General features: G+C 42.5%; 2 protein-coding genes across 5 annotated transcripts in view; both read left to right on the plus strand.

The window, feature by feature from the left end:
* The window catches only part of LOC130294334 (synaptotagmin-1-like), a 302141-nt gene that overhangs the window by 245239 nt on the left and 30921 nt on the right, over positions 1-25981 (plus strand). For all 4 annotated transcript variants that reach the window (XM_056543965.1, XM_056543964.1, XM_056543966.1 and 1 more), the window contains exons 4-6: positions 574-690; positions 6035-6202; positions 12490-12657. In XM_056543965.1, the coding sequence (XP_056399940.1) occupies positions 574-690; positions 6035-6202; positions 12490-12657 (453 nt within the window). The remainder of the gene's footprint in view (positions 1-573; positions 691-6034; positions 6203-12489; positions 12658-25981) is intronic.
* Positions 1-25981, plus strand: part of DNAAF3 (dynein axonemal assembly factor 3) — a 359599-nt gene that overhangs the window by 178864 nt on the left and 154754 nt on the right. The gene's annotated exons all lie outside the window — the stretch shown is intronic.

A 25981-nucleotide genomic window follows, 5' to 3' on the forward strand; every position in this document is an offset into this window, starting at 1 on the left:
TTAAATCAACTGGTGGCAGAAGGTGAATAGATTTGAAAATTACTTCTATTTAAAAATATTAATCCTTCTAGTACTTATCAGCTGCTGTATGCTCCACAAGAAGTTCTTTTCTTTTTGAATTTCCTTTCTGTCTGACCACAGGGCTCTCTGATGACACCTCTGTCCTTGTCAGGAACTGTCCAGAGCAGGAGCAAATCCCTATATCAAACCTCTCCTAGCTCTGGACAGTTCCTGACATGGACAGAGGTGTCAACAGAGAGCACTGTGGTCAGACAGAAAAGAAATTAAAAAAGAAAATAATTTCCTGTGGAGCATACAGCAGCTGATGAGTACTGGAAGGATTAAGATTTTTTTATAGAAGTAATGTACAAATTTGTTCAACTTTCTGGTACTAGTTGATTTTAAAAAAATGTTTTCCATGGGCGCACCCCTTTAAAAATCACATTTTATCTAAGTACCTCCATACTTCTCTATTATATCTTGTATTTTAATCCCCCTTCATTTGAATTGTCTCTGCTTGCTGTCCTTATGTAAGTTAGTGAAAACATATGAAATGTTATGCTTTTTACACAGGTGCAACCAGATGTTGAAGATCTGGATCCCTCTCTACAAGATGAAAAAGAAGAAAAGCCTCAGGAGAAGTTAGGAAAGCTGCAGTACTCCTTGGACTATGACTTCCAAACCGGACAGGTGTGGACAAATTCTTATCTCCCTAACAATACTATGGTCTCATAGTTTGGGTTCCCTGGATCTATTTATATTCACATAAGGAACTTGATGTAATTACTAAATATATATATATATATATATATATATATATATATAGCCATATCTAGGCTCCATGCAGAAGTAGTAAGACAAGAAAGTAGCCAGCACTTTTGAGCCCAAGTGTATAATAGTGAGAAATGTGAACTATACGAGAGAGCTAAACACGGTGGTGCTAATACAACAGGATCAGGATTAGGATCAGGATCCTGATAAGTGAATATAAAAGGGAAGGAATTACTACAGTGCAGGCTTGAGGAAGAGAGAAGCTCTGTAGAGCTCAGCATGGCTACAGCTGTTTTAGTTGGGAAACAGCTGGTTCACACATGAAGTGAACTACCAAAATGTTAAAGATAATTATTTGCTGTCATCTTTCTATATCCAATGGTGGCAAAGTCACCATCTTCTCCTTTTACAATTTAATGTCATCCTCTATCCATAGCTAGGGCTTATTTGTATTCCCAATTTGACCCTGAAGATGCTTACCAAACATTTAAAATAGTATTTATTGTGGATCTATACCATAATTGGACACATTTTCAAAAAATATTTAACTAAAGAAAACACATTCTGCAGTACAGTACACAATAGTAAAGTGATTCAAAGTAGGAATATCATATAAATCCACAAAGACCCTGCAGTAGTTATTGCTAATCCTTCAAACAAATACGTTTTGTTATTGTACAGTATGATAGCATAGTAGCCAATGGTTGCTTATTGTTTTTATTCTACATTTACATTTCATCAAATGGGTACTCCGCCCCTAGACATCTTATCCCTTATCCAAAGGATAGCGGATAAGATGTCTGATCATGGTGGTCCAGCCACTGAGGAACCCCACGATCTCTCTGTTGCACCCAGTGTTGGTTTAGAGCGTCGGGTGCAGCACCGGCGGCTCGTGATGTCATGGCCATGCCCCACTTGTCACGTCATGTCCACGCCCCTTCAAAGCAAGTCTATGGGAGGGGTGGAGACTGACATCATGCCCCCTCCCATAGACTTGCATTAAGGGGCAGGGGCGTGACGTCACTAGCAGGATGTGGATGTGACGTCATAAGCCTCGGCCCGCATCGCCAGTCATCCAGCATGGAGCGAAGTTCGCTCCGTGCACCGGATGTCTGGGGTGCCGTAGACATCCCGTTTGGATACGGAATAAGATGTCTAGGGGTGGAGTACCCATTTAAGCTTATATTGTGATGCTGAAGTTTGGTAACAAAGTTTAATAGTTATTAAATACATAGTTTTTTGAACTTTTATGTCATCTAGTCATAAATTGTTATTGTTTCTTACAGTATCTCCCCCTTTGGGGCATCTACAAAGCATTACAACAATGAAGGAGGATCCAGCACTCTTAAGATGCAAATAAAAACTAAGGGCCTTAGCTGAGCATTAACTCTCCTGTGTGATTTGTACTGTATAAGGAATAGAGGCTAGTTGTTCTGAGAAGCGCTGGGTCCTCCTTCATTGATGTACTGTCCTGGTGCCACTCCACACTTCTGTGCACTCTTCTTTGCTCCTAGTGGTGACCTGGACAATACAGTTGTTTTGAATCTAAACAGCAATTATAGTACTAACTACGTACAAATATACAGTTGTCGAGTTATAATATTAATTGGTTCCAGGACAACCATTGTATGTTGAAGCCATAACTCTATGGAAACCTGGTAATTGGTACTGAAGCCACCAAAATGTCATTAAAAAAATTGAAAATTTTGAAGATTTAAGAAAAATAAGTAGATAACTAATACAGATAAAACAAATGCTTATATATAAAAGTAAGAAAGAGCTACTGGGAGCTGTAAATCACTGTCTATGTAGAGGACAGGAGCTTCTTCAGGGTCCTGTACAGTACACACAATGTAACGGGGAGACAAAATGGATCCGCCGCCACCTGGTGTTCAAAGGAGCAGCTGACATTGGCACAGGTAAAGAGTAGTACAGACGATGTAGTACCACCCTGTACTCTAGGGGGTGCTGCCAGAAAGCCAGTCAGTGCATACACTTCAGTAATACAGGGGTTTTACCAGTGAATGTCCATTCTGATTGGTCCAGCCATTGACACGTTTCACAGATCTGGACTGTCCGTAGCATTGTATGTTGAGTCTGGTTTCAAGTTACAATGGTTTCAACTGCATGTTGAAAATATTTTAACCTGAGGCCATTTAAGTTGAAGGAACACTGTAAATAAAAACGGAAATAAACTGTGAAAACAAAAACTGCCTGGTTTTGCCCCAAACCACCACAGCTCAGCTTTCATATGTTAACAAGCTCTGTTAGAAGGAACCCCGGTCTGTAATTGGGCAAAACCATTTTGTTATCACAGCTTGAAGTTATGCCTCCCGCTCTGCTGAACCAACAGTTATAGGTTTTGGTGATGGAGTTAAAGGTACAATGCACCTCATCTGCCTAAAAAGCAAAGTCCCAGGGGACAATTTGTGCCTTACTCCAAATGAAGCCAACATAGGCTGAAAATGACAGGTATCAAGAATTACAGAATGCTATCAGCAGAAGTACCCGTCACACCGGTACTTCTGATAAGGATCCACTCGTGGGTGCAAACCATAAGGCAATCAGCATGATATTATAATAAATAATAGAGTAAATCAGTCACACTCACCTGAGTGTTCTTGTAATCCCAATGGGATTTATTGGGATAAAGATTCCATTGGGATTCCAAGAATACTCGGGTGAGTGTGACTGATTTACTCTATTATTCATTATAATAGGCTGAAGTTATTGGACTGTTATTCATCCTTTTCTACTATGTAAATGTGAAACTATATCAATCTAAATGCCAGCTGTGAAATTACATATTGGTGAACAAAATCCAGAGCCACAGTTGTTGTTGTTGTTTGCAAGTAAATTGAATACAGTGGAGCCTTCCTAGAACTGTTTGTACCAAATGACAGATTGTCTGTAGGTATATCTGTACTTCGGCAGCTGTCCCATATTATATGGAAAAAAAAAAGCTCTAATATTCTAATAAATAAAACAGTTTACTATGAGTTCTGTCTAATATTATTATGGTTTTTATGCATTTTATCTTTGCCATCACCGACCTGGATCAATTATCAATACTGTGCATTCATTGCACTAGATGAGCTATGAAATAATACAAAACAAAATCAATGAATAAAAAAAAACTCAATTCTTCTCAGTAGCGGGCTAAAACTTAACCTTTGTTATTTATGGTAAAATGGTAATGTAAAAATTACAAAAATTACCTCCAAAAAATGTATGCACATCCCCTACCATAACCACAATAAAAGGACATGCGCCATTAGGTGACGGGACAAGGACATTTATAAATGATGGTGGTAGTGGTTGTTTGACTGGGAGGGGAAATGCTAATAGAGATTTGACTTTAGAACTGATAGTCTCCTGGGATGTTATTGCTTCAAATGTCAACAGATGAATGGAAGCAGCGCTGCTCTCCATAGTCTACCATCAGGATTATGGGATACCGGGGGGCCCTCTAATGATCGCTGGCATGGATTGGTCTTTTTGATAAGTATATCCAGTGTGTGCCATTACACACCCGGACCCTTTGATGCCTTTGCAGTAACCAATGCTTTTTGTGCATGTACTATACCACTCTGGTTTATGCACTGTTGTGACACTTGTGGTTGGTTTTGCTATAACATCAGTGCCATCACAAATTTGATAAGCGTATACACTCATCTGAGTATCTGTATTTTATTATAATTTTTGCTTTGAGATATGGTATTAGAGATACTGTTTGCTATTTGTGTATCATTGCATTGGTGCTACTTATACAGATCTGACTGATCTGGGTATTATCACATACACTGGGTACAAAAATTATCTTTCATCACTACAATATTTTTTTCATCTCTGTTGGTATCTTGGCACAACATCATTTGGGCAGTTTAGCCCTATGTTTTAAATCATGATTTTGTCTATTGGTTCTGTACGGTCAGGTCTATATGACATGATTTTGCAACTATTGGTCTGTTGGTTCCCTGATGAACCCGCAATTGATTGGACAGGGGAAACGCGTTGGAACATGTGACCAAAATATTTTAATAAAAATAATAGAGCAGACAACTAGGTACTCTTATGGTCTAATGTAAATACGTTTGTTGTGACACTGTGCCACGAGTGTGAAGTGAAATTATTTATAAGGTTTCTGTGTATTGCCATCCTTTTTTTTTTTTTTTATTGTTTTTTTCCCATCACTTTATATCAGAAGAGGGAATGTCACCGTGGTTGAGGTCACCCTGTTAAGGAGGTGGGTCCCTCAAAAGGCATTCACTTCTGCTTCCATTCATCTGTTGACTTTTGAAGCAATAACATCCCAGGGGACCATCAGTTCTACAATCACAGCATTTCCTCTCCCAGTCAAACAACCACTACCACCATCATTTATAAATGTCCTTGTCCCGTTACCTAGTGGCTCATGTCTTTTTATTGTTGTTATGTTAGTGTGTACACATTTTTGGAGGTGATTTTTTAAATTTTTACGTTACCATTTTACCATATATAATAAAGGTTAAGTTGTAGCCCGTTACTGAGAAGAATTGAGGTTTTTTTCATTCTGTGATTTTGCATTTTATCTTAGCAAAAACATGGTACAAATCCAAAAGAGAAAAAAAAAAAAAAAACACCTGCAGTAACTCTCCCACCCCTAATCTAGTTTCGCCATAGTCAGCCTGGCTTCTAGAATGTTGTTATACAAGTATATGTCTAGTAAAGCTGGCCATAAATGTGCAGTTAAAGGAAAATGGTCATCTGTTCAACATCACTAAACCCAATACACTGGATTAAAGTGTGGGTGAACAGGAAACCGATGGGAGTTAATGGGTTAAATACATGCCGGCACTCCAGGGATCTGTTCCTCCGAAAATCGGCATCCATCTCCAGTGAATTGCGTGCTGGAGGCGGCCGCCTGATCAAAATGAATATTCATTGTTGAGGGTCACATGAGCTCTCAGTAGGCGCAGCACTCACATGAACCGCGACAATGAATATTCATGTTAAACCAACGGGCCCACCTCCAACGCGCAATTTACTGGAGATGGATGCCGATGTATGTCCAGTTCCACTCAGTTCCAAAGTTATCAGCTCTAATGCAAGGGAGATATTGTCCCCAGATTTTTGCGATAATAACATTATAATAGGAAGGTCGTAATTTTCCAGTTTCGTCATGTATTAAGATGACAGCCCTGATGTAAAGAAGGTAAACCACAACTAGATCCAGATGTAGCACGGACATTAATCTGAGTTTGGTCTTTTCTTCCCTACCCAGCTGGTTGTAGGAATTATTCAAGCTGCAGATCTACCAGCACTGGACATTGGTGGAACTTCTGATCCATATGTCAAAGTATTTCTAATGCCAGACAAAAAGAAGAAGTATGAAACAAAAGTGCATCGTAAGACTCTAAACCCCACCTTCAATGAGTCCTTCACCTTCAAGGTAAGATTGCTCTGATATTATTGACAATTGGCATTCATCAAAAAACACAAATAGCCAGCACAACTACGTGACATACGAGTGCATGCTGCTGTGGCAAATGCAAAGTATACAAACAAAAAAATTGCAGCGGCACATTTTATCAAAATTTTATATATATATATATATATATATATATATATATATATATATTTTTTTTTTTTTTTGTGTGTGTGTGATAGGGACCATCCGAAAATGGCCGCCTCCACGTGGCGGATGGGGGACACGTTTTGATCAAAAAGTGCGCTGAGAGCCTTTAAAAAAAAAAATAAAAAATATATATATATATATATATATATATAATTTTGATAAAATGTGTTTGTATACAATTGGCATTCATGAAATATACTCAAATGTACACACTTAGGGTTAATCGTGGGATTAGATCTGGGAATTCAGGATACACATCATAATATCTTGTGTGTCTGTGTTTGTTATTTTGGCATGCTGTCACTAGTTGTGTGAACCAAAAATGTAATGGAATCTGTCAGCTCTTTATTATGCTCATATGGGCAAATAGCTGACAGGGAGTTGAAGCAAATACTACTTGTCTCTTAGTTAATGGTTGTTTGTAAAGTTATAAATTTACATTTATCTAACAGCTCAAGTGTCATGCAGGCCATGCATTCTTCCTCCCCCACTCTCCCTGCTTGGCTTCCAGTGCTGGACACTGTATGCCAATCAGCCAAGATAGAGAGGGGTGGGGGAGCAACACCTACTTGACATTTGACCTCTGAGCATGATCTAGAGCTGACACATTCCCTTTAAAAGAGTACTGTAGTGCAGTAAAACAATTCCCCTATCCAAAGGATAGTGGATGAGTGTAAGATCACAGGGAGTCCGACTGCTGGGACCCGCCGCAATCTCCTGCACAGCACCTCGGCTCTCCCTAGGAACCACTCCGACCCCAGCATGAAGCGGCGGCTGACATGCCCCCCTCCATATATCTCAATGGGAGAGTCAGAGATACCTGAATGCTGTATCTCTGGCTCTTCCATAGAGATGCATGGAGAGGGTTGGACGCTGCTTTGTGCCATGGTCGACATGCTCCATTCCTTGGGAGAGCCAGGGTGTCGTGCAGGTGATCACAGGGGGTCCCAGTGGTCGGAACCCTGCGATCTGACACTTATCCCCAATCCTTTGGATAGGGGTTAGGTTTTACGGCACCACAGTACTCCTTTAAAGGGGAACTACGCTGGAAATATTTTTTTTTTAAATCAACTGGTGCTAAAAAGTTAAACAGATGCAAGGTCGCAAAGACCCATCTTTGTTTTCCACGAAGAAGAAGCCGTCTCCGGCAGGGAAGAATACTTCCTTATAAATCCCTTCTAAAGGTTCTCCTGGACATAATTAGACATTGTCAGAGTTTCAGGAACAGAGAAAGGGTAGATTCTGCCCCTGGGAGGTGTGGTGCCGGGTAGCAAGTCAATGGGACAAACGTAGGGACGATGTGGTGGTGACACTTCGGCTTGCTTTTCACTGAAGACATCAGCATAGTCCTGAAGGAACAAAGGCAAACCAGGCAGAGGACAAGATGATGGTTCCAATTTTGACATACGTATGTGAATACAGTGGTTGTTGCAATGTGGACCCCAGCGAAGAACTACTCCAGTTTTCCAATCCAGCTGTGGAGCATGGAGTTGCAACCAAGGTAGGCAAAGCAAGAGAGAAGTACAATGAGGGGGAATATAGAAGGACAAGTTCTCCTTATGCAGAACTCCAAACCTGCATAGACAACGGTTCTGTGGAATATAGCAAAGTACAGTCCAGTCTTTCACCATTGACCGTAGGGATGTACAAAGACTTTAACAGGCGGGACACTGGCAGACGATGTCTATGTATTAGGGAAGCATCAATAAAATTTCCAGCGGAGCCAGAGTCCAGAAAGACGGAGCTCGTCTCTTTGGAGGGTAGGAAAAGCTGGACTGTCAAATTTAAGCAAGGAGAGGTGGTAGTCACACCTAGGGAGGCCTCTACCACAAACCCTAGGTGTGAGCATTTCCCTGTGACTGAGGACGCATAGGACAATCTTTGAGGAAGAGATCTGCACTGGTGCAGTATAGGCATAGATTCTCTGTTCGTTGGCGAGTTCTTTCCTACAGTCTCAGGCGAGACTGATCACCCTGCATAGCCTCCACGGCAGGAGGCAAGGGAGAAGGTTGCAGTGGTTGCTGGAAGACAGGTGCCAGACGAGGAAAGCACCAAGGTTGTGTAGACTCCCTTTCTTGGCGTAGTTCCTCATGTTGCTCTGAGAAACGGATATCAATCCAGGATGCCAACTGTATAAGCTCATTCAGATTAGATGGCAATTCCTGGGCAGCAAGGATATCCTTGATTTCACTTGATAATCCTCTCTTGAAGGTGGCTCAAAGAGCTTCATCATTCCATGATGACTCTGATGCCAGGGTACGAAATCGAATGGCTTACTCGTCCACTGAGGAGTTGCCCTGAGAAAGATTCCGCAATGCCATCTCAGCGGAGGAAGCTCCAGCAGGTTCTTCGAAGACACCCTGAAATTCTGTCATAAATGCCTGGAGATTGGTTGCGAGAGCATCACTGCGATCCCAAAGCGGAGTTGCCCAGGCCAAAGCCCTTTCAGTTAAAAGACTGAGGATGTAGGCCACCTTTGCTCGTTCCGTAGGGAACTGATCCGCCCTGAGTTCAATGTGCATGAAGCACTGAGTCACGAAACCACGACAGGACTTGGGATCCCCCTCATATTTCTCGGGAAGAGACAGGCGGAGTTTTGATCCGGAGATGACTGCAGGAGCGGGAGGTGACACCGGAGCAGGAGGCTGAGGCTGTGGCAGTTGTTGTGCAGTGAGTAATTACTGCATCATGGGGGAAAACTGGCTCAACTGCTGGGCCAACTGTTGTGACTGGAGCACCACAATGGAAGCGAGATCCGGACTATCAGGCAGAGGAACCCCAGCAGGATCCATGGCCGCATCTTTTTGTAACGAAGCTAGATGTGGATGTTCAAACCTGTGTGGCTGATGACTCAGACCGTATCGAGGAGCGGAGTCTAAGGTGCCGCTGGTCTTCACCAGAGCCTGCCGCAAGGCAGGATGGGCTTGCTGCGGCAGGCAACATCCAGGTCACTACCCTCGACACAGCTCGACAACACAGGTAGCTGGAAGAAGCGCCCAAACGGCGTGAAACAGTCTGTTCCGGTTTCTCCCCACCCGCCTCCACCCTACACCAGCCTGTCATGCCTGACACAAAGTGAATAAAGCATATTTTTTGGATGGTGAGTGCAAGCTTCTTCTTTCTTTGTTTCCAGCCACTGTTTATCACTCATAGCTTTACACCACCGCTACCAAAGATTCCTGTACAGGAACGTCAGCCTTATCCACACCATATCCAAGCCGTATGCCTTAGTCTAGCAGTGCCGGACAACCTGCTCTTTCTTTCTAGTACCAAAGGATAAGGCAGTAGAGTAGTCAAACATAGAAGAAGGTCAAGGCAGGCGACAAAGGTGTGAAGTCTAATAACGTAGCAGAAGGTCTGGATACACGGGTAAGGCTAACAGGCTATAGGAGGCCCTAGGAGGCAGGGGCATGCGCGCAGGGAAGCAGGGATACGGGCAGCAGCAGGTAATGAACAGGCCGTGATTCACATGTGGGCGCATCCCGCATTGCGAATCACGGTCCTGCCGGGAGAAGGAGGCGGTGGGCGCACACGGTCAGAGTGTGGGCCTGGAGCGCTTGCCGTGACAAGGAGCAAATCTCCATAGCAAACCTATCCTGCTCTGGACAGTTCCTGACATGTACAGAGGTGTCAGCAGAGGGCACGGTGGTCAGACTGAAAAGAAATTCAAAAAGAAAAGAACTTCTGGTGGAGAATACAGCAGCTGATAAGTACTGGAAGGATTCCGCCTCCATTAGCAGCATAGCCAGCATGTTGGCAGCTAGACATCAGGAAGTCCATCAGTAAATTAAGTCAGGATGAAATGAAGTCAATCACCAGCACTGAAGCTATTCAGTGCTGAACTTAAGTAGACACACCCTAAAGGCAATTGGACAACAGAGGCTGAAGCTGAAAAAGCCAGAGACATTAACTATTCCCTGACCAGGAAACATAAAACTGTTCACACACATCAAATCCAATAGCTGTGTGTGAACACAGACCAATACAGACATGACAAATGTCCCATGTTTAGTCAGGACTGTAGCCATAAAGTCAGTATATTCAGTCCACAATAGTCATCAAATGTATCATCAAATGTTTAATGTCTATTATCTTCCTGCCCATTGTGCACAGGGTACTCTTGTGGCCAGAAAGTTCTCCTGAAGGTTTAAGTAGCGCATAAAGCGACAGAGCTATTGTGTATATAGGTAGCATGTTCATGTGTTGTCAGAAAAATGTATAACTGCTAGTCCTAATGTTATGGGGAGAAGTAGCTAAAGCCATAGGGCCCCATTAGCACAGGCATCAGGATAGAGAGCCTCAGGCAGCCCGATCCTAACCAAGTATTCCCCAAAAAGCCGTTGCAATACCAAAGGATCTCAAATGTATTTTCATCTCAATTATCTCAGTTTTCAAATCCCCAAAGATGAAGCATGTAAGGACGTTGATTGTAATGCCACATGGACTCTTCCCCAGGTCATCAGCCCTGTGAAGGACATTGGTGCAAATGCCCGAGGATCTGTTCTGTTGTTTCATGGTCCCCAGTGGCCACTTTATAATCATCCACCCTCCAGGACTGGGTGCCGAGGACGGCTGTTGTTAAGAGGGGGAGTTTGTGGTGTTCTAGTTCAAGAGTTGCACCCCTGTACCCTTGCTGTGCTGTCTGGCGGACTCTATTGCAGTGACCCCTGAGTCCCCCCTTAAGCTGAGTAATGTAAATGGTTAACAAGTGCCTTGTATTATCTAATGCAATGTATATATAATGTTATGTACCTTTAAATGTTGTTAAGTGTTGTAACCAAGGAAGGTACCAGTGATCAGGTGACTTATAGGGTGACCTATAGGACCCCTCCAAAGTCACCCACCATATAAACCCTGGGAGGAGCTAGCTAGTCAGTTCTATGCATGCTAAGGAGCAGAACAGTTAAGTCCTGAGAGTGTCTAGTGTCCTGAGGAGACAGAAGGCCTACAATCTTCCACTAACCATGCTACATACGGAGTGAAGTCTGTCTAGTCAGCGTGGGCCTGCAGCAAATTGTCCATACAAGCCCCAGCGAGCCCTAAAGTCTCTGAAGTCACTGGTCACCTCCTTGGGCCTAACTGAGCTGTAAAAGACTAGACCTGTCAGTCTACCTCAGTAAAGCTGCCATTGTTCTGTGGCATCGGAGTCATTATTTGCCCCGTGCCTAGCCCAGGTTCTAGTGGTCATACCTTCGAGTGGTGTAGAGTTAAAACCACGCCCTGGCGTCACAAATATAAGGGGTTAATGCCATCTCCCCTAGGGTAATAACATCTGCCCTCCATCACACCCAGTGGCAACCCAGGGGGTGTTATGTTGGGACTTGTAGTGCTCTGAAAAAGTCAACAGTGCATACGAGTGGTGTGGCAGTCCAATGTAACACTTCCACATGTGCACAGCATTTGTTAGAGAGCTGTACGTGTTGGTACACATTGCAGTGTATTCAGCTGGCAACTTGCAATTGGTCTGCTTAACTGGATAAAAAGGCAAGCGAAGCCCAGTTTTATTTGTATGCAATCAGGCCCTTTAATAACTTCTCCTGAAAGCTCCCTTTTTGACTGTAATGGACACCCTGTCAGTGTGGAATAGGCTAATTTGTTCTCAACTCATATTCCACTCAGGACAGGTGAGCAGGGTCTTTTATAGACTCTAACTTAACTATACCTGCCATGTGCGCTGGCCCTTTAGGGGCTACTAAATCTTTTGTGTAACATCTGCAGCATCTGTGTGGTGCATTAACTCTTGTGACACCTTGCAGCATCAGCTAAATTGGGCAAAATACATAAAATCATACATATAAACTGAAGACATATTTTACCGTCCATCCGCCGTTTAGCATTCATCCACCACCCAACATTACATATCTGTATATAAGAAAACTGTATCCTTTAATTTTCTGTTAACAAACATTAAAACATACAAAACAGAATAGGCCTTTAAGAAACTCCCTCCTGTGTTATCCAGCAGATGGTGTATTTCCTATGCAGATGGCTCATAAGCATGGCGCTAACACACTATTGTAGATTTTATATTGTTTAGTTTTTTTCACTTTTATATTGGTTTTGCAGAAATAACTCTCCATTTTATAATTTTTTTTTCCCAGATTCCTTATGCAGAACTTGGAGGAAAGACCTTAGTAATGTCAGTATATGATTTTGACCGATTCTCTAAACATGATGCCATTGGTGAAGCTCGAGTACACATGAACACTGTGGACCTGGCTCATGTCATTGAGGAGTGGCAGGATCTCCAGTCTGCTGAAAAAGAAGAGGTACTTAAAGACATTTTCTAGTTCATAACTGGTAGCCATCTCCTAACTGTTTTGGGTTTTCACACTGTAAAAATTAAAGGGTTCTCCCAGCTGCCTCCTTCTGGCTTTCTATACTCCTCCGGCCTGTTTTCAGGTTGGAGAAGCGGAGAAAGCCAGAAAGAGCAACTTGGACAAACCCTTTAAAATTTGTCTAAAAAAGGTATCTAATATAAATATAAAAAGTAAAGTCTTAAAGGAGATATCCGTTGAAAATTAAGTAGCTGATTGCAGGGACCCCTCTCGATCTCCTGATTGCCCCGGAGCTCAGTGGGGAGGTGCTGCAGGCAGCAGACGCTCCATTCATTTCTATGGGAGCGCCAAAAAAGACCTGAGTACAGCACTCAGGCATTATCGGTGCTCCAATAGAAATGACTGGAGCATGTGCCATCTAACAGTAGACGGCACGCGCTCCTCAGTGAGAGAGCAAGGGTCCCACCCCAGAGATCGTGGGGGGTCCCCCAACGATCAGCTACTTATCCCTTATCCTGTGGATAGGGGATAAATTAATATTCGCTGTAGTTCTTCCTTAAGGTCAAAACATTGTGATCATCAAATATGAAGTTTGCAATAATATATTCTATTAAGGCTTTAGTTTACACAAGCAATAAATTGTCAGCTACGCTGTATAAAGCATTCTGAAAGTTTTCAGACTTTTCTCCCAGTTCTTTTATTTTGTGACCTCGTACTAAAATAAAAAGGATGGCATGTTCCCCATTCTTTAATACCCCATAATGACAAAGTAAAACAGAACGTTAGAAACCTTTGATAATTTATAGGAAAGGAAAAACTAAAATATTACATTGACATAGTTACATAGTTAGTACGATCGAAAAAAGACATATGTCCATCAAGTTCAACCAGGGAATTAAGGGGTAGGGGTGTGGCGCGATATTGGGGAAGGGATGGGATTTTATATTTCTTCATAAGCATTAATGTTATTTTGTTCCAGGAATGTATCTAATCCTGTTTTAAAGCTGTTAATTGTTCCTTCTGTGACCAGTTCCTGAGGTAGACCGTTCCATAAATTCACAGTTCTCATGGTAAAGAAGGCGTGTCGCCCCTTGAGACTAAACTTTTTCTTCTCCAGACGGAGGGAGTGCCCCCTCGTCCTTTGGGGGGGTTTAACCTGGAACAGTTTTTCTCCATATTTTTTGTATGGGCCATTAATATACTTATATACGTTTATCATATCCCCCCTCAAACGTCTCTTCTCAAGACTAAACAATTGTAACTCCTTTAATCGCTCCTCATAGCTAAGATGTTCCATGCCCCATATTAATTTAGTTGCACGTCTCTGCACCCTTTCCAACTCCGCAGTGTCCCTTTTATGGACAGGTGCCCAAAACTGAACAGCATATTCCAGGTGAGGCCGTACCAATGCTTTATAAAGGGGGAGTATTATGTCCCTGTCCCTTGAGTCCATGCCTCTTTTGATCCATGACAATATCCTGCCGGCTTTGGAAGCAGCAGCCTGACATTGCATGCTATTCTGTAGTCTGTGATCTACAAGTACACCCAGATCCTTCTCTACCAGTGACTCTGCCAGTTTAATCCCCCCTAAGACATACGACGCATGCAGGTTATTAGTACCCAGATGCATAACTTTACATTTATCCACATTGAACCTCATTTGCCAAGTGGATGCCCAGACACTTAGTCTATCCAAGTCATCTTGTAACTTATGCACATCCTCTATAGACTGTACCGTGCTACAAAGCTTGGTGTCATCTGCAAAGATAGAAACAGAGCTGTTAATACCATCCTCTATATCATTGATAAATAAATTAAACAACAGCGGGCCCAGTACTGAACCTTGGGGTACACCACTAATAACCGGGGACCAATCAGAGTACGAATCATTGACCACCACTCTCTGGGTACGATCCATGAGCCAGTGTTCAATCCAGTTACAAACTAAAATTTCCAAACCCAAAGACCTTAACTTACCTGTCAGACGTCTATGAGGGACAGTATCAAATGCTTTAGCAAAATCCAGAAACACTATATCCACAGCCATTCCTCTGTCAAGGCTTCTACTCACCTCTTCATAAAAGCAAATTAGATTGGTTTGACAACTTCTATCCTTAGTAAACCCATGCTGGTTATCACTTATAATACAATTATCCCCTATGTATTCCTGTATGTAATCCCTATAAGTCCTTCAAACAATTTACCCACAATGCACGTTAAACTTACCGGTCTATAGTTTCCTGGGGAAGACCTAGAGCCCTTTTTGAAGATTGGCACTACATTCGCCTTGCGCCAGTCCCTTGGCACAATACCAGACACCAGAGAATCTCTAAATATCATGAACAGGGGTACAGATATTACTGAACTTACCTCTCTAAGAACTCTTGGGTGCAATCCATCTGGCCCTGGAGATTTGCTTACATTTATATCACTTAACTTACCTTGTACCATCTCTACATTAAGCCAGTTCAGTACATTATATGATGTGTTACCAGCACTGACCTGGCCAATGTCAGCTCCTTTTTCCATAGTGTATACAGAACTAAAGAACCCATTCAGTAGCTCTGCTTTTTCTTGATCGCCTGTGACAACCTCCCCATTATCATTATCAAGGGGTCCTACATGCTCTGTCCTTGTTTTTTTTGCATTTATATATCTAAAAAAATATTTAAGATTAGTTTTGCTTTCTTTGGCCACCTGTCTCTCGTTTTGAATTTTTGCTGTTTTTATAAAATTTTTACAGATTTTATTAAGCTCTTTGTACTGTTTAAATGTTATTGCTGACCCATCAGATTTGAATTTTTTTAATGCTATTTTTTTGTTGTTTATTGCTCTTTTAACATCATTTGTCAGCCATGTAGAATTTAGTTTTAATTGTTTATATTTGTTCCCCTTTGGTATATATTTAGCTGTATAGTTATTTAGAGTTGATTTAAACATGTCCCATTTACCTTCTGTATCAGTATTTGACAACACCTCCCCCCAGTCTATGTCCTGTAGTGCAGCTCTCAGCCCAGGGAAATTTGCCTTTTTAAAGTTATATGTTTTTGCCTTCCCCGCCTGTCTTTGTTTTCTACATTTTAAGTCAAAAGTAACTATATTGTGGTCGCTATTACCAAGGTTTTCCCGCACAGTTACATTACCAACCAGCTCTGCGTTGTTGGAAATGATCAGATCCAACAAGGCATCACTTCTTGTTGGGTCCTCCACAAACTGGCCCAGAAAATTATCCTGCAATAAATTTAGGAATTGACGCCCCTTTGTAGTTTTAGCCAACCCCGGACCCCAATCTATATCTGCATAGTTAAAATCTCCCATTATTACCACTGTACCTGCCCGGGCGACCCTCTCTATTTGTTTATGAAGCCGAACTTCTATCTCTTCAGTGATTTTAGCGAGTCTGTAGATTACCCCAAATATTATTTTTTCAGTATTTCCCTCCTTTTGTAATTCTACCCACAGTGATTCCACCTCCTCAGAATCATCACACACTATGGCATCGTTCACACTGACTTTCACACCACTTCTTACATACAGACAGACTCCACCACCTTTTCTGTTCATTCTATCCTTGCGAAACAATGTAAACCCCTGCAGATTGACAGCCCAGTCATGCGAGGAGTCCAGCCATGTCTCAGTGACCCCAACTATATCAATATGTTCCTCCAGTATCAAGGCCTCAAGCTCCCCCATTTTATTTGCTAGGCTTCTGGCATTTGTGAACATACACTTTACATTTCCATCCTTTATGTTATTGGGGTTAATGGGATTCAAGGGTGTAAGGGTGTAAGGGTGCAAGTTTTATTTTCCTATGAAGCCTATTCCTATTAACTATTCTAACCCCTCCCTCCGCTCCACCCCCAGGTACATTTATAATTCCCACCTCTCTATCTACACTATCTTCCCCTTCTTTGCTGTAGGTTCCCTCCCCCCAAGTCCCTAGTTTAAACACTCCTCCACCCTTCTAGCCATCTTCTCCCCAAGCACAGCTGCACCCTCCCCATTGAGGTGTAGCCCGTCCCTACGGTAGAGCCGGTAACCGACAGCGAAGTCAGCCCAGTTCTCCATGAACCCAAACCCTTCCTTCCTACACCAGCTTCTGAGCCACTTGTTTACCTCCCTGATCTCCCGCTGCCTCTCTGGTGTGGCTCATGGTACTGGTAGTATTTCAGAAAATACTACCTTGGAGGTCCTTGCCTTAAGCTTGCGGTCTAAGTCCCTGAAATCATTTTTAAGGACACTCCACCTACCTCTTACTTTGTCATTGGTGCCAATATGTACCATGACTGCTGGGTCCTCTCCAGCGCCGCCCAGCAACCTGTCAACCCGATCCGTGATGTGCCGAACTCGTGCGCCAGGCAGACAACACACTGTTCGGCGATCCCGGTCTTTGTGACAGATTGCCCTGTCTGTCCCCCTAATAATTGAGTCCCCCACCACTAGTACCTGTCTGGCCTGCCCTGTACTCCTCCCTCCCTCCTTACTGGAGCAGACACCCCCCCTGGCGGTCAGAGGCGGTATCCTGCTGCAGTTCTGCTAGCTCTGTAATGGCATCCCCCTCATCTGCCAAGCGGGCAAACTTGTTGAGGTGTGCCAGTTCAGGACTAGCCTCCCTGACACTTTTTCCCCTACCCCTCTTTCTAACTGTAACCCAGCTAACTGCCTGACTGTCCTGCAACTCCGTCCCACTGTCCTCCCCCACCTCTATTCCCGAGAGTGCCTGCTTAGTGAGCACAAGACTCCTCTCCATGTTGTTAATGCTTCTCATTTTTGCCAGTCGCCCCTCTAGATGCAGGATCTGGGCTTCCAAACGGACAACTAGCACACATCTCGCACAACAATATGCACCCTCAAACTGTTGTTCAAGGATTGCATACATTGAACAGGATGTACATTGGACTGCATTTTCCAACATGGAGGCCATCTAGTTATGGGGATTTCACAAATGTATAGGAAAAACAGACAGTCAAAATTACACTTAATATTTTTTGTAGACCTTGTGGGTTCAGAAATTAACACTCACAGCGATCTCAACCTCCTGCTTTCAAACTCCTGTTTTTGAAACTCCTCTTTCACGCCCCCTCTTACACAGCAACACTCAGAAGAGCAAGCATAAGAATAAGAATTCAGATCCATTACTCAGTATTTAGTAGAAGCACCTTCAGCACCCACGTCCATTTTCCCTGTGACTTAACACAAATGGACGTATATATACTTCCATTCCCAATCTCGGCGCCGCAAGCATGCGGGCGGTGGTCGGCAGCTGGGGCCTGTGATCACATATCAATGGGCACCCGCCACAGCTGTCAGGAGCGGAGCAGAGCTCCGAACCTGACAATTAACTCCTTCAGTGCTGAGGTCAATCTGACCGCAGCACTGATTGCCGGTGACAGAGTGCTCCCCCTGTATACCAATGGTGGCGCCGTGACACAATTGTGAGTCGCCATTGGTTGTTATAGCATCTGGATGTCAAATGATGACATTCTGTGTGCCTGCTACAATAGCCTGTGAGATCCAGCCACAGGCTGGATCGCACAGGCTGTACTGTGTGCATACTGTGCTGCAGTACAAATGTATTGCAGCATAGTATAACCTGTAAAAAGTGGGGGGAAAAGTTTATCAATAAAAGTATGAAGTAAAAAAAAAGAAAAAAAATGCCCATTTCCCAATAAAAGTATTATCGTCAGAAAAAAACCACAAATCATATACTTATTAGGTATTTCCACATCCGTAATGACGTGTACTATAAAGCTATAATGTAAATTTCCTGCACTGTGAACGCCGTAAAAAAAAACAACAACAAAAAAGCGCGAAATTTGCCCATTTTAATCCAAATAGCGGATTAAAAAAGATCAAAAGGTAGCATGTATCGCAAAAATGATACCAATAAAAAGTACAGCTTGTCCCGCAAAAAATAAGCCCTCACTCAATGACGTCGGACGAAAAATAAAAAAGTTACGGCTGTCGGAACATAACACAAAAATAATTTTGCTCAGAAAAAGGAAAAAGAACATAAAAAGCTATATAAAATGGGTATCGCCAAAATTTTACCACCCCACAGAATAAATATAACATCACTTTTACAGCACAGTGAAGACCATAAAAGAAATAATTTTTAAAAAGCCAGAAAATTTCACAAAAAATACTTCAAGTGTCAAAAAAAATGCACCACTTATATAAAGTACAATATGTCATGATAATACAATCTCAGAATCACTCTGCTCAGAAAAAGCATTCTAAAGTTATTACCATTTAAAGAGACATGTCAAAAGAACTTGGTATGATGTCACAAGGTTTTTACACCTGGATTTGGGGATTTTCGGCCATTCTACTCTGTAGATCCTCTCATGCGCTGTCAAGTTAGATGGGGAACATCAGCAGAAGCGGTTTTTAGGTCTCTACAGAGATGTTTGATCAGGTTTAAGTCAAATGACATTCAGGAGTTGTCCCTAAGCTGTTATTGTCTTATTAAAAGTTGAATTCTCAGCACAGTCTAAAACTTTTTTTCTATATATATCAACTGGCTCCAGATAGTTAAAAAGATTTGAAATTACTTCTATTAAAAAATCTTAATCCTTTCAATACTTATGAGCTTCTGAAGTAAAGGTTGTTCTTTTCTAAGTGCTCTCTGATGACACGTGTCTCGGGAACCGCCCAGTTTAGAAGCAAATCCCCATAGCAAACCTCTTCTACACTGGGCGGTTCCCGAGACACGTGTCATCAGAGAGCACTTAGACAGAAAAGAACAACCTTAACTTCAGAAGCTCATAAGTACTGAAAGGATTAAGATTTTTTAATAGAAGTAATTGACAAATCTGTTTAACTTTCTGGAGCCAGTTGATATATAAAAAAAAAGTTTTTTCCTGGATAACCCCTTTAAATATTTTTACCCTGCTGTTTACCAACACATCAAACATGTGCGGCCAACACTACATTTATTGTTTATGAAGCAGTGCCTCTCCATAGAGAATGAATGGAGCACTGGTCCACCCTCATTATTTCTCCTCCATTATCGTGATCCGTGGGAGTCCCAGCGGTCAGACCCCCATCGATCACGTAGTTATCCCCTATCCAGTGAATAAGGGATCATTTTAAATTGTGAGAATACCTCTTAAACAGCAATAATATTGTAATCTTGTCACCTGAGATTAGGAGGACCTCCTATAGACTGACAACGACCACTATCATTACCATGACAGACCATATATGTGATGCTTTAACAAATCTAAGGTGCCAGGTCGTCATGGCGGCTAAAAATTTGTCATGACGCCTAGGATTTGGCAGTCCAAGCAGCAGCAAAGGCGGCGGCGTATAGTGATTACATGGCTGATCCCTTTTTCATCCAGCACTAAGCCACCTGTGTAAAAAGTAATGCTGCTCGGTGCTGCTCCTGGCAGTGGCTGGTGATAGCTCCTCCGACACTTTCTCTTAGTCAGAGGCTCCTTTGCCGCTGCCTCTTACCCCGCACTAGGTTGCAGCCGGTGAGGAGCCAGAGAGGTAGAAGATGGTTGTCCCCGGCCCTCAGTGTGTGCACCCTTCCAACCTGCATGAGAATCTGGGAGAGGGAAGCCGTCATCAGGAGGTAGCCAGAGGAGTCCGTCCTACACTGCTACCGCCAACCAAGTTGGTGCACATGCGCTCCTCAGTGACATAAAGTACTAGTCATGGAAGATACGAAGTGCATAACTAGGTTGATCTATTATGGAGGATTCAAAGAAGACTGAGTAACAACCCTTATACTTTGACTTGACCTACAACCCAGTATTCTAAGACTTCTGAATAGCACATGAGTTTTCTTAGCCAGAAATATAGCAAAGAAGTCATGTGTACCTAGGTTAAACTACTAATTATTAATCATGGACATTTATGGAGCTGGTCATCCATAATGGTTGTCATTCAGGTTTTGAAGACTCCTGAATAACATACATATGTTTATCATATACATATTTGTCCAAAGTATTAAATTATGACATTACTGATCCCGTACTGTCAACAGCTTAAATGCAAATAAAATAAAAAAAAAAACACTTAAATAGCTGATTTTTGATCCCATCCCAGAAAAAATTTATTAAATTTGATTAAACAGACAATATTATGCAATACTGTAGTGGTACTGTTAAAAACTATAGCTCACGGCACAAAAAAACGAAACAATTGTGATGGTCGATTAAAAAAAAACCTGACTCCTAACCTTGTTGGCTCCTACTTTGTTGGCTCCTAGATTTAAAGCAAAATTGTCACACCCAGATAGAAGTGACTACAGTGCAGTTACATCTTGTGACTCACAGGCGACATCTTCTCGTATCAGAGTCATTCACTTTTCTATTTCTTGTTCATCTTGCACAGACCATCGTGGCGAATTCTTCCAGCCATTACTCATCTCTGCAGAACAAGACAACAATTCTAGGATCTACACTTTACAAGCAATTATAGTGCCCTAAACAGTAACAGTGCCCCCTTGGGGTTTCACACAGTATCAGAGAGAGTGATCAGAGAAGCGGGTTGGAGAAGAGTAGGTAGGTCTTCCCCATTAGGTAGCTTCCCCCTAAAGGTAGTTTCCCTTGTGGATAGTTGCCCCCTCTAGATTGAGACCCAGGAGATAGTTTCCCCTCTGTAGGTAGCTTGCCTTCTATAGTTTGCTCTAGAGGTAGTTGTAACTAGTTTCCCTCCCTCTCCCTATAGGTAGTTCCCCTGTATATAAGTCATAGAGGTATTTCATCCCTCCCTATAGGTAGTTCCCCAGTGTATAGGTCATATAGGTAGTCCCCTCTTCTTCCTAAAGATAGTTTCCCCCCCTATAGGAACATCCCTCTGTATATAGGTCATATAGGTAGCCCCCCCCCTCCCAATAGGTAGTTTATCATATATAGGAGATATAGGTAGTTTCCCATATAGGTAGTCCCCCCCTGTATATAGGTGCCTGTTACACTCTGCGCTCTGGCCGCAAGCACTGGCTGTGAGCACAGAGTCCCTGTGTCCCCGTCTGCCGGCGGGGCTGGGATTCGCATCTTGGGACGTGCCTGCACAGAGTCCCTGTGTCCCCGTCTGCCGGCGGGGCTGGGATTCGCATCTTGGGACGCGCCTGCATGCGAATCCTCTGTGTCTCAGCTCCGGCGCTTGCGTTCCTGTCTCCTAGGGCACGTGCGCCAGAGCTCTGAAATTTAAAGGGCCAGTACGCCCATAATTACTGTCACACCTGTCACTACATTATAAAGTTCCTGCACCTCCCCCACTTCCCTGCCGGATCTTCAGTGCCCCTAGCCTGATATTAAGCGTTCCATATTGCCTGTTTGCCTTATCCGTGTATCCAGACCTTCCCGCTACGTTATTTGACTTCACATCTTTGCTGACTTGACCTTCTGCTACGTCTGACTACGCTACTGCCTTATCCTTCGGTACCTTTCCTTGCCCAGTTACCTGTGTGATCGAGCCGTGTTGGGGGTAGCGACCTGGGTGTCGCCTGACGCAGCAACCCCATCCTGCCTTGCGGCGGGCTCTGGTGAAGACCAGCGGCACCTTACTCTATTGATAGGTGCCCCTATAGGAAGTTCTACCCCCCTTGCCTAGATTAAAATAAACAAACAAACAAAAATATGCACAGTGATGGTACATTGTAGCGCAGAGGAAGACAGGCTCCAGGCCTCTAGTGATGGGAGAAGGAGCCAGGAGCAGTGCGCCGCTGTATTAAGCTATAAGCCTGTCATTGAACTATTTAATACTTTCCATACTAATTATTGAAGCATAATGTACCTTCAGCCATATTGGACTTATGTTCTCCTTCACCATTGTAAATGTCTATTTAAAAAGTGTAAGTAACACTTGATAATTTATGGGCTGGCAGCATGCTTGGTCTCCAGGTATTTTAGCCTACAATCTTGAATGATTTTCCTCACTGACTTCAATGAGTATGCCAAAATCCGTACCTAAATCCACAGCAACAAATCTGCACCACAATCTGCCCAATTTGATGCAGATTTTCTGCTGCCAATGTACTTGTGCTGATGCTGTGGATTTTCTGCTTTGCAAAATCCGCAGAATATCCTCCACATGACCGTACACTAAAACTTTCAGGCCATGACGTCTGCAAAAATTTACTTTATTAGGAATGAAGAAAACAAATGACATGAATCATCAGAAAAAATAATTTGTTTAATATTAGACTTCTGAAAATGTACCAAAAAATTCCCCGGCCTAATTGTGTCCACTGTATAAATAAGTCCCAGTGCATGCTAGTACATGCAGTTTTTTCATTTACAGAATCCCCAGTGAGTAATGATTCCTTATTTACCTTTAAATTAATAGGCTCCCTGCGGAGACTGCTTGCTGTATGTTTTTCCCTGCGTGACATTAGGTTTTCCTCTATTTATTCCCTGTGTTATGACTAACTTTGTTTAATCACCAATTATGTGATGCCAGCTGATTTCATAGCTTTCACACTCGTATTCTAGGAAACTGGCATATGAGGCAGTTTCAGAAATGTAATTTCCTGTGCCAAAAAAGTTTATTTACCTTTTATTTCAAGAAAAACAAATTGCCCTAGATTTACACCCTTAGAGGAGTTTAGGATGTATGAAGGTTGATAAAACCTCCAGTAAATAGCCAAAAAGGGTAAATAAAAATGGCGTCCTTCTTCTCATTCGTGATTGAATTGTAAAACCGTCTATAATGTTTATGAGGTTACATCTTCCATTTTGGGATACAATTTTAAGCAGAACTTTGTAGAAAAGATATAGGAGATAGCTAATTGAACAAATATAGTTAAACTGATAATGAGTAAAGCAACAAGATACAAAGTAGTAATAAAGCAACAAGATACACAGGCAATGCATTTAGGGGGGCATTAGAATTGTATTGCAAACAAGCAGAAAGTCACATCATTTTTGTGCAAAGAATGTCCTTGCACAAAAATTATGCAACTTTTTACTTTTTTCTGCCACATTCACCTAGTGGGTGGGCTTGTAACAAAGACGATGGCTTTTTGATGGGAGAAGACATGGTTGCCCCTTTTCGTCAAATTTAACACAGCTTACTAGTAAGCATATACTGTGCTTGAAATCTCCGTCAGCTCAGAGCTGGTGGATATTTCAGGGAAAGTCCTTAGGCAGCCCTTATGTATAGGGATTTATGAGGCGCACTCCTCTACATAAATTCTGCAAGCCGGTGCACTGGGTGAACATTCATTTAGACTGCCATTAGAAATGCTCCTTTTGTGTCTAATTTGGGGGTGTTAGAATATACATACAATCGCACCTGGCGAGGCATCACATGCTGCACTTTGGCCACTAAGGAGCTGCAGGCACCAGGCCAATCAGCAGTAGCAGGTCGGGTATTCAAATCCTTGCAGTGTGTCCCAGTCCTGCTTGTGACTGCTGTTTCTCCTCATTCACCAGCTTTTAGTCTTTTATTGACTCATATGTTTCTCTGACCTCCTGCCTGTTTACTGACCATTCTTAAGCATGGAAACGAAACCCTCAAACATTTTCAAAATTGTGGTTTTCTATTCAATATTTTTGGGGTTCTGCCATACATTTTATGATAAAATGAGTGATGTCATTTCAAAGTACAATTGGTCTCCTGAAAAACAAGCCCTCTTATATTGGTCTGTGACGGGAAATATAGAAGAGTTATGGCTCTTATGAAGCTAGGAGGAAAAACAAAAAAGCAAAAATAAAATTGTCTGTGTCCTAAAAGGGAACCAAGCATTAAAGGAGTAGTCCATTAGTGAACAAGTGGTGAATAACTTATCCTCTATCCTAAGGATAGGGGGTAAGTTGCAGATCGCGGGGGGTCCGACTGCTGGGGCCCCCCGCGATCTCCTGTATGGGGCCCCGACAGCCCGTGCGAAGGGGGCGTGTCAACCCCCGCACGAAGCGGCGGCCGACACGCCCCCTCAATACAACTCTATGGCAGAGCCTTCGTCTGGGGGCGTGTCGGCCGCCGCTTCGTGCGGTGGTCGACAGACGCTATCTGGCCAGAGAGCCTGGCCCCCGTACAGAGAGATTGCAGGGGGCCCCAGTGGTCAGACCCCCTGCGATCTCAAACTTATACCCTATCCTTAGGATAGGGGATAAGTTTTTCACCACTGGACTACCCCTTTAAATCAATTAAAATCCTAGACATACTGGAGCAATCCATTTTGTCTATGCTACACTATAGAAGTCAATATTTACGTTTATGTATAGATTTCTATCCCTTTCAAGAGAATGCTTAATACCTGGTGGGTCACAGTTCCTATCAGCAGCCAGGACCCACTGTTAAAGGGGTTATCCAGGATTAGAAAAACAGAGCTACTTTCTATCAAAAAATGCTCCCTGTCTGTCTCCATGTTGGGTGTAGTTCTGCAGATCAATTCCATTGAAGTGAATGGAGCCAAGTTGTAAAACCACACACAACCTGAAAACAAACGTCTTTTTGAAAGAAATTATCTGTGTTTTTTATTCCCGAATAACCCCTTTAATGTTGAACATCGTCAATCGAACTGATGCCCGGCATTAACCCTTTAGACACCGTGATCAAAGTTGATTGCGGCATCTAAATGTGGGAACTAATATTGCCGGTAGCTCAGTGGAGGCGGGAGGACCCTTACCTGCCTCCTCACAGTCGGATCGGTGCTCTCATGTCCCTGCCAGCCAAGGCAGGCAAGAGCAGCAGAGCAGCGATAACACAATGCTGAGCCAAAGATCAGCATTTAACAGTGAATGCAATCGCAGCATTGCATGGTTGGTAAAAAAAAAAGTTAAAAGAGTTAATAAAAATGAATTAACCCCTTCCATAAGAAAAGTTTGAATTACCCCCCTTTTCCCATTTTTTTTAAATAAGATAGCGTGATCAGAAATAATCATATGTGGTATCGCCACGTGTGTAAATGTCCGAACTATTAAAATTAAATGTTAGTAAAATTGCACGGTCGATAGCGTACACGTAAAAAAAATACCAAAGTCCAAAACTGTGTATTTTTAGTTACTTTATATATACCATAAAAAAATTATAAAAAGAAATCAAAAAGTCCCATCAAAACAAAAATGGTGCCGATAAACTACAGATCATGGTGCAAAAAATGATCCCTCATATAGCCCTGTATGCAAAAAATATAATGGTTATAGGGTCAGAAGGGGACGATTTTCAGCATACTAATTTTGGTGCATATAGTTAACATTTTAAATTTTAATTGGTAGTAAAATAAAACCTATATAAATTAGGTAGCTTTGTAATTGTATGTACCTACAAAATAAAAGATAAGGTGTAATTTTTACTGTAAAGTGCACTGCTTAGAAACAGAAGCCCCGAAAGTTACAAAACAATTTTTTTTATTTCA

The sequence above is a fragment of the Hyla sarda genome, chromosome 10, assembly GCF_029499605.1.
Source record: "Hyla sarda isolate aHylSar1 chromosome 10, aHylSar1.hap1, whole genome shotgun sequence".
In the NCBI taxonomy this organism is placed as follows: domain Eukaryota; kingdom Metazoa; phylum Chordata; class Amphibia; order Anura; family Hylidae; genus Hyla; species Hyla sarda.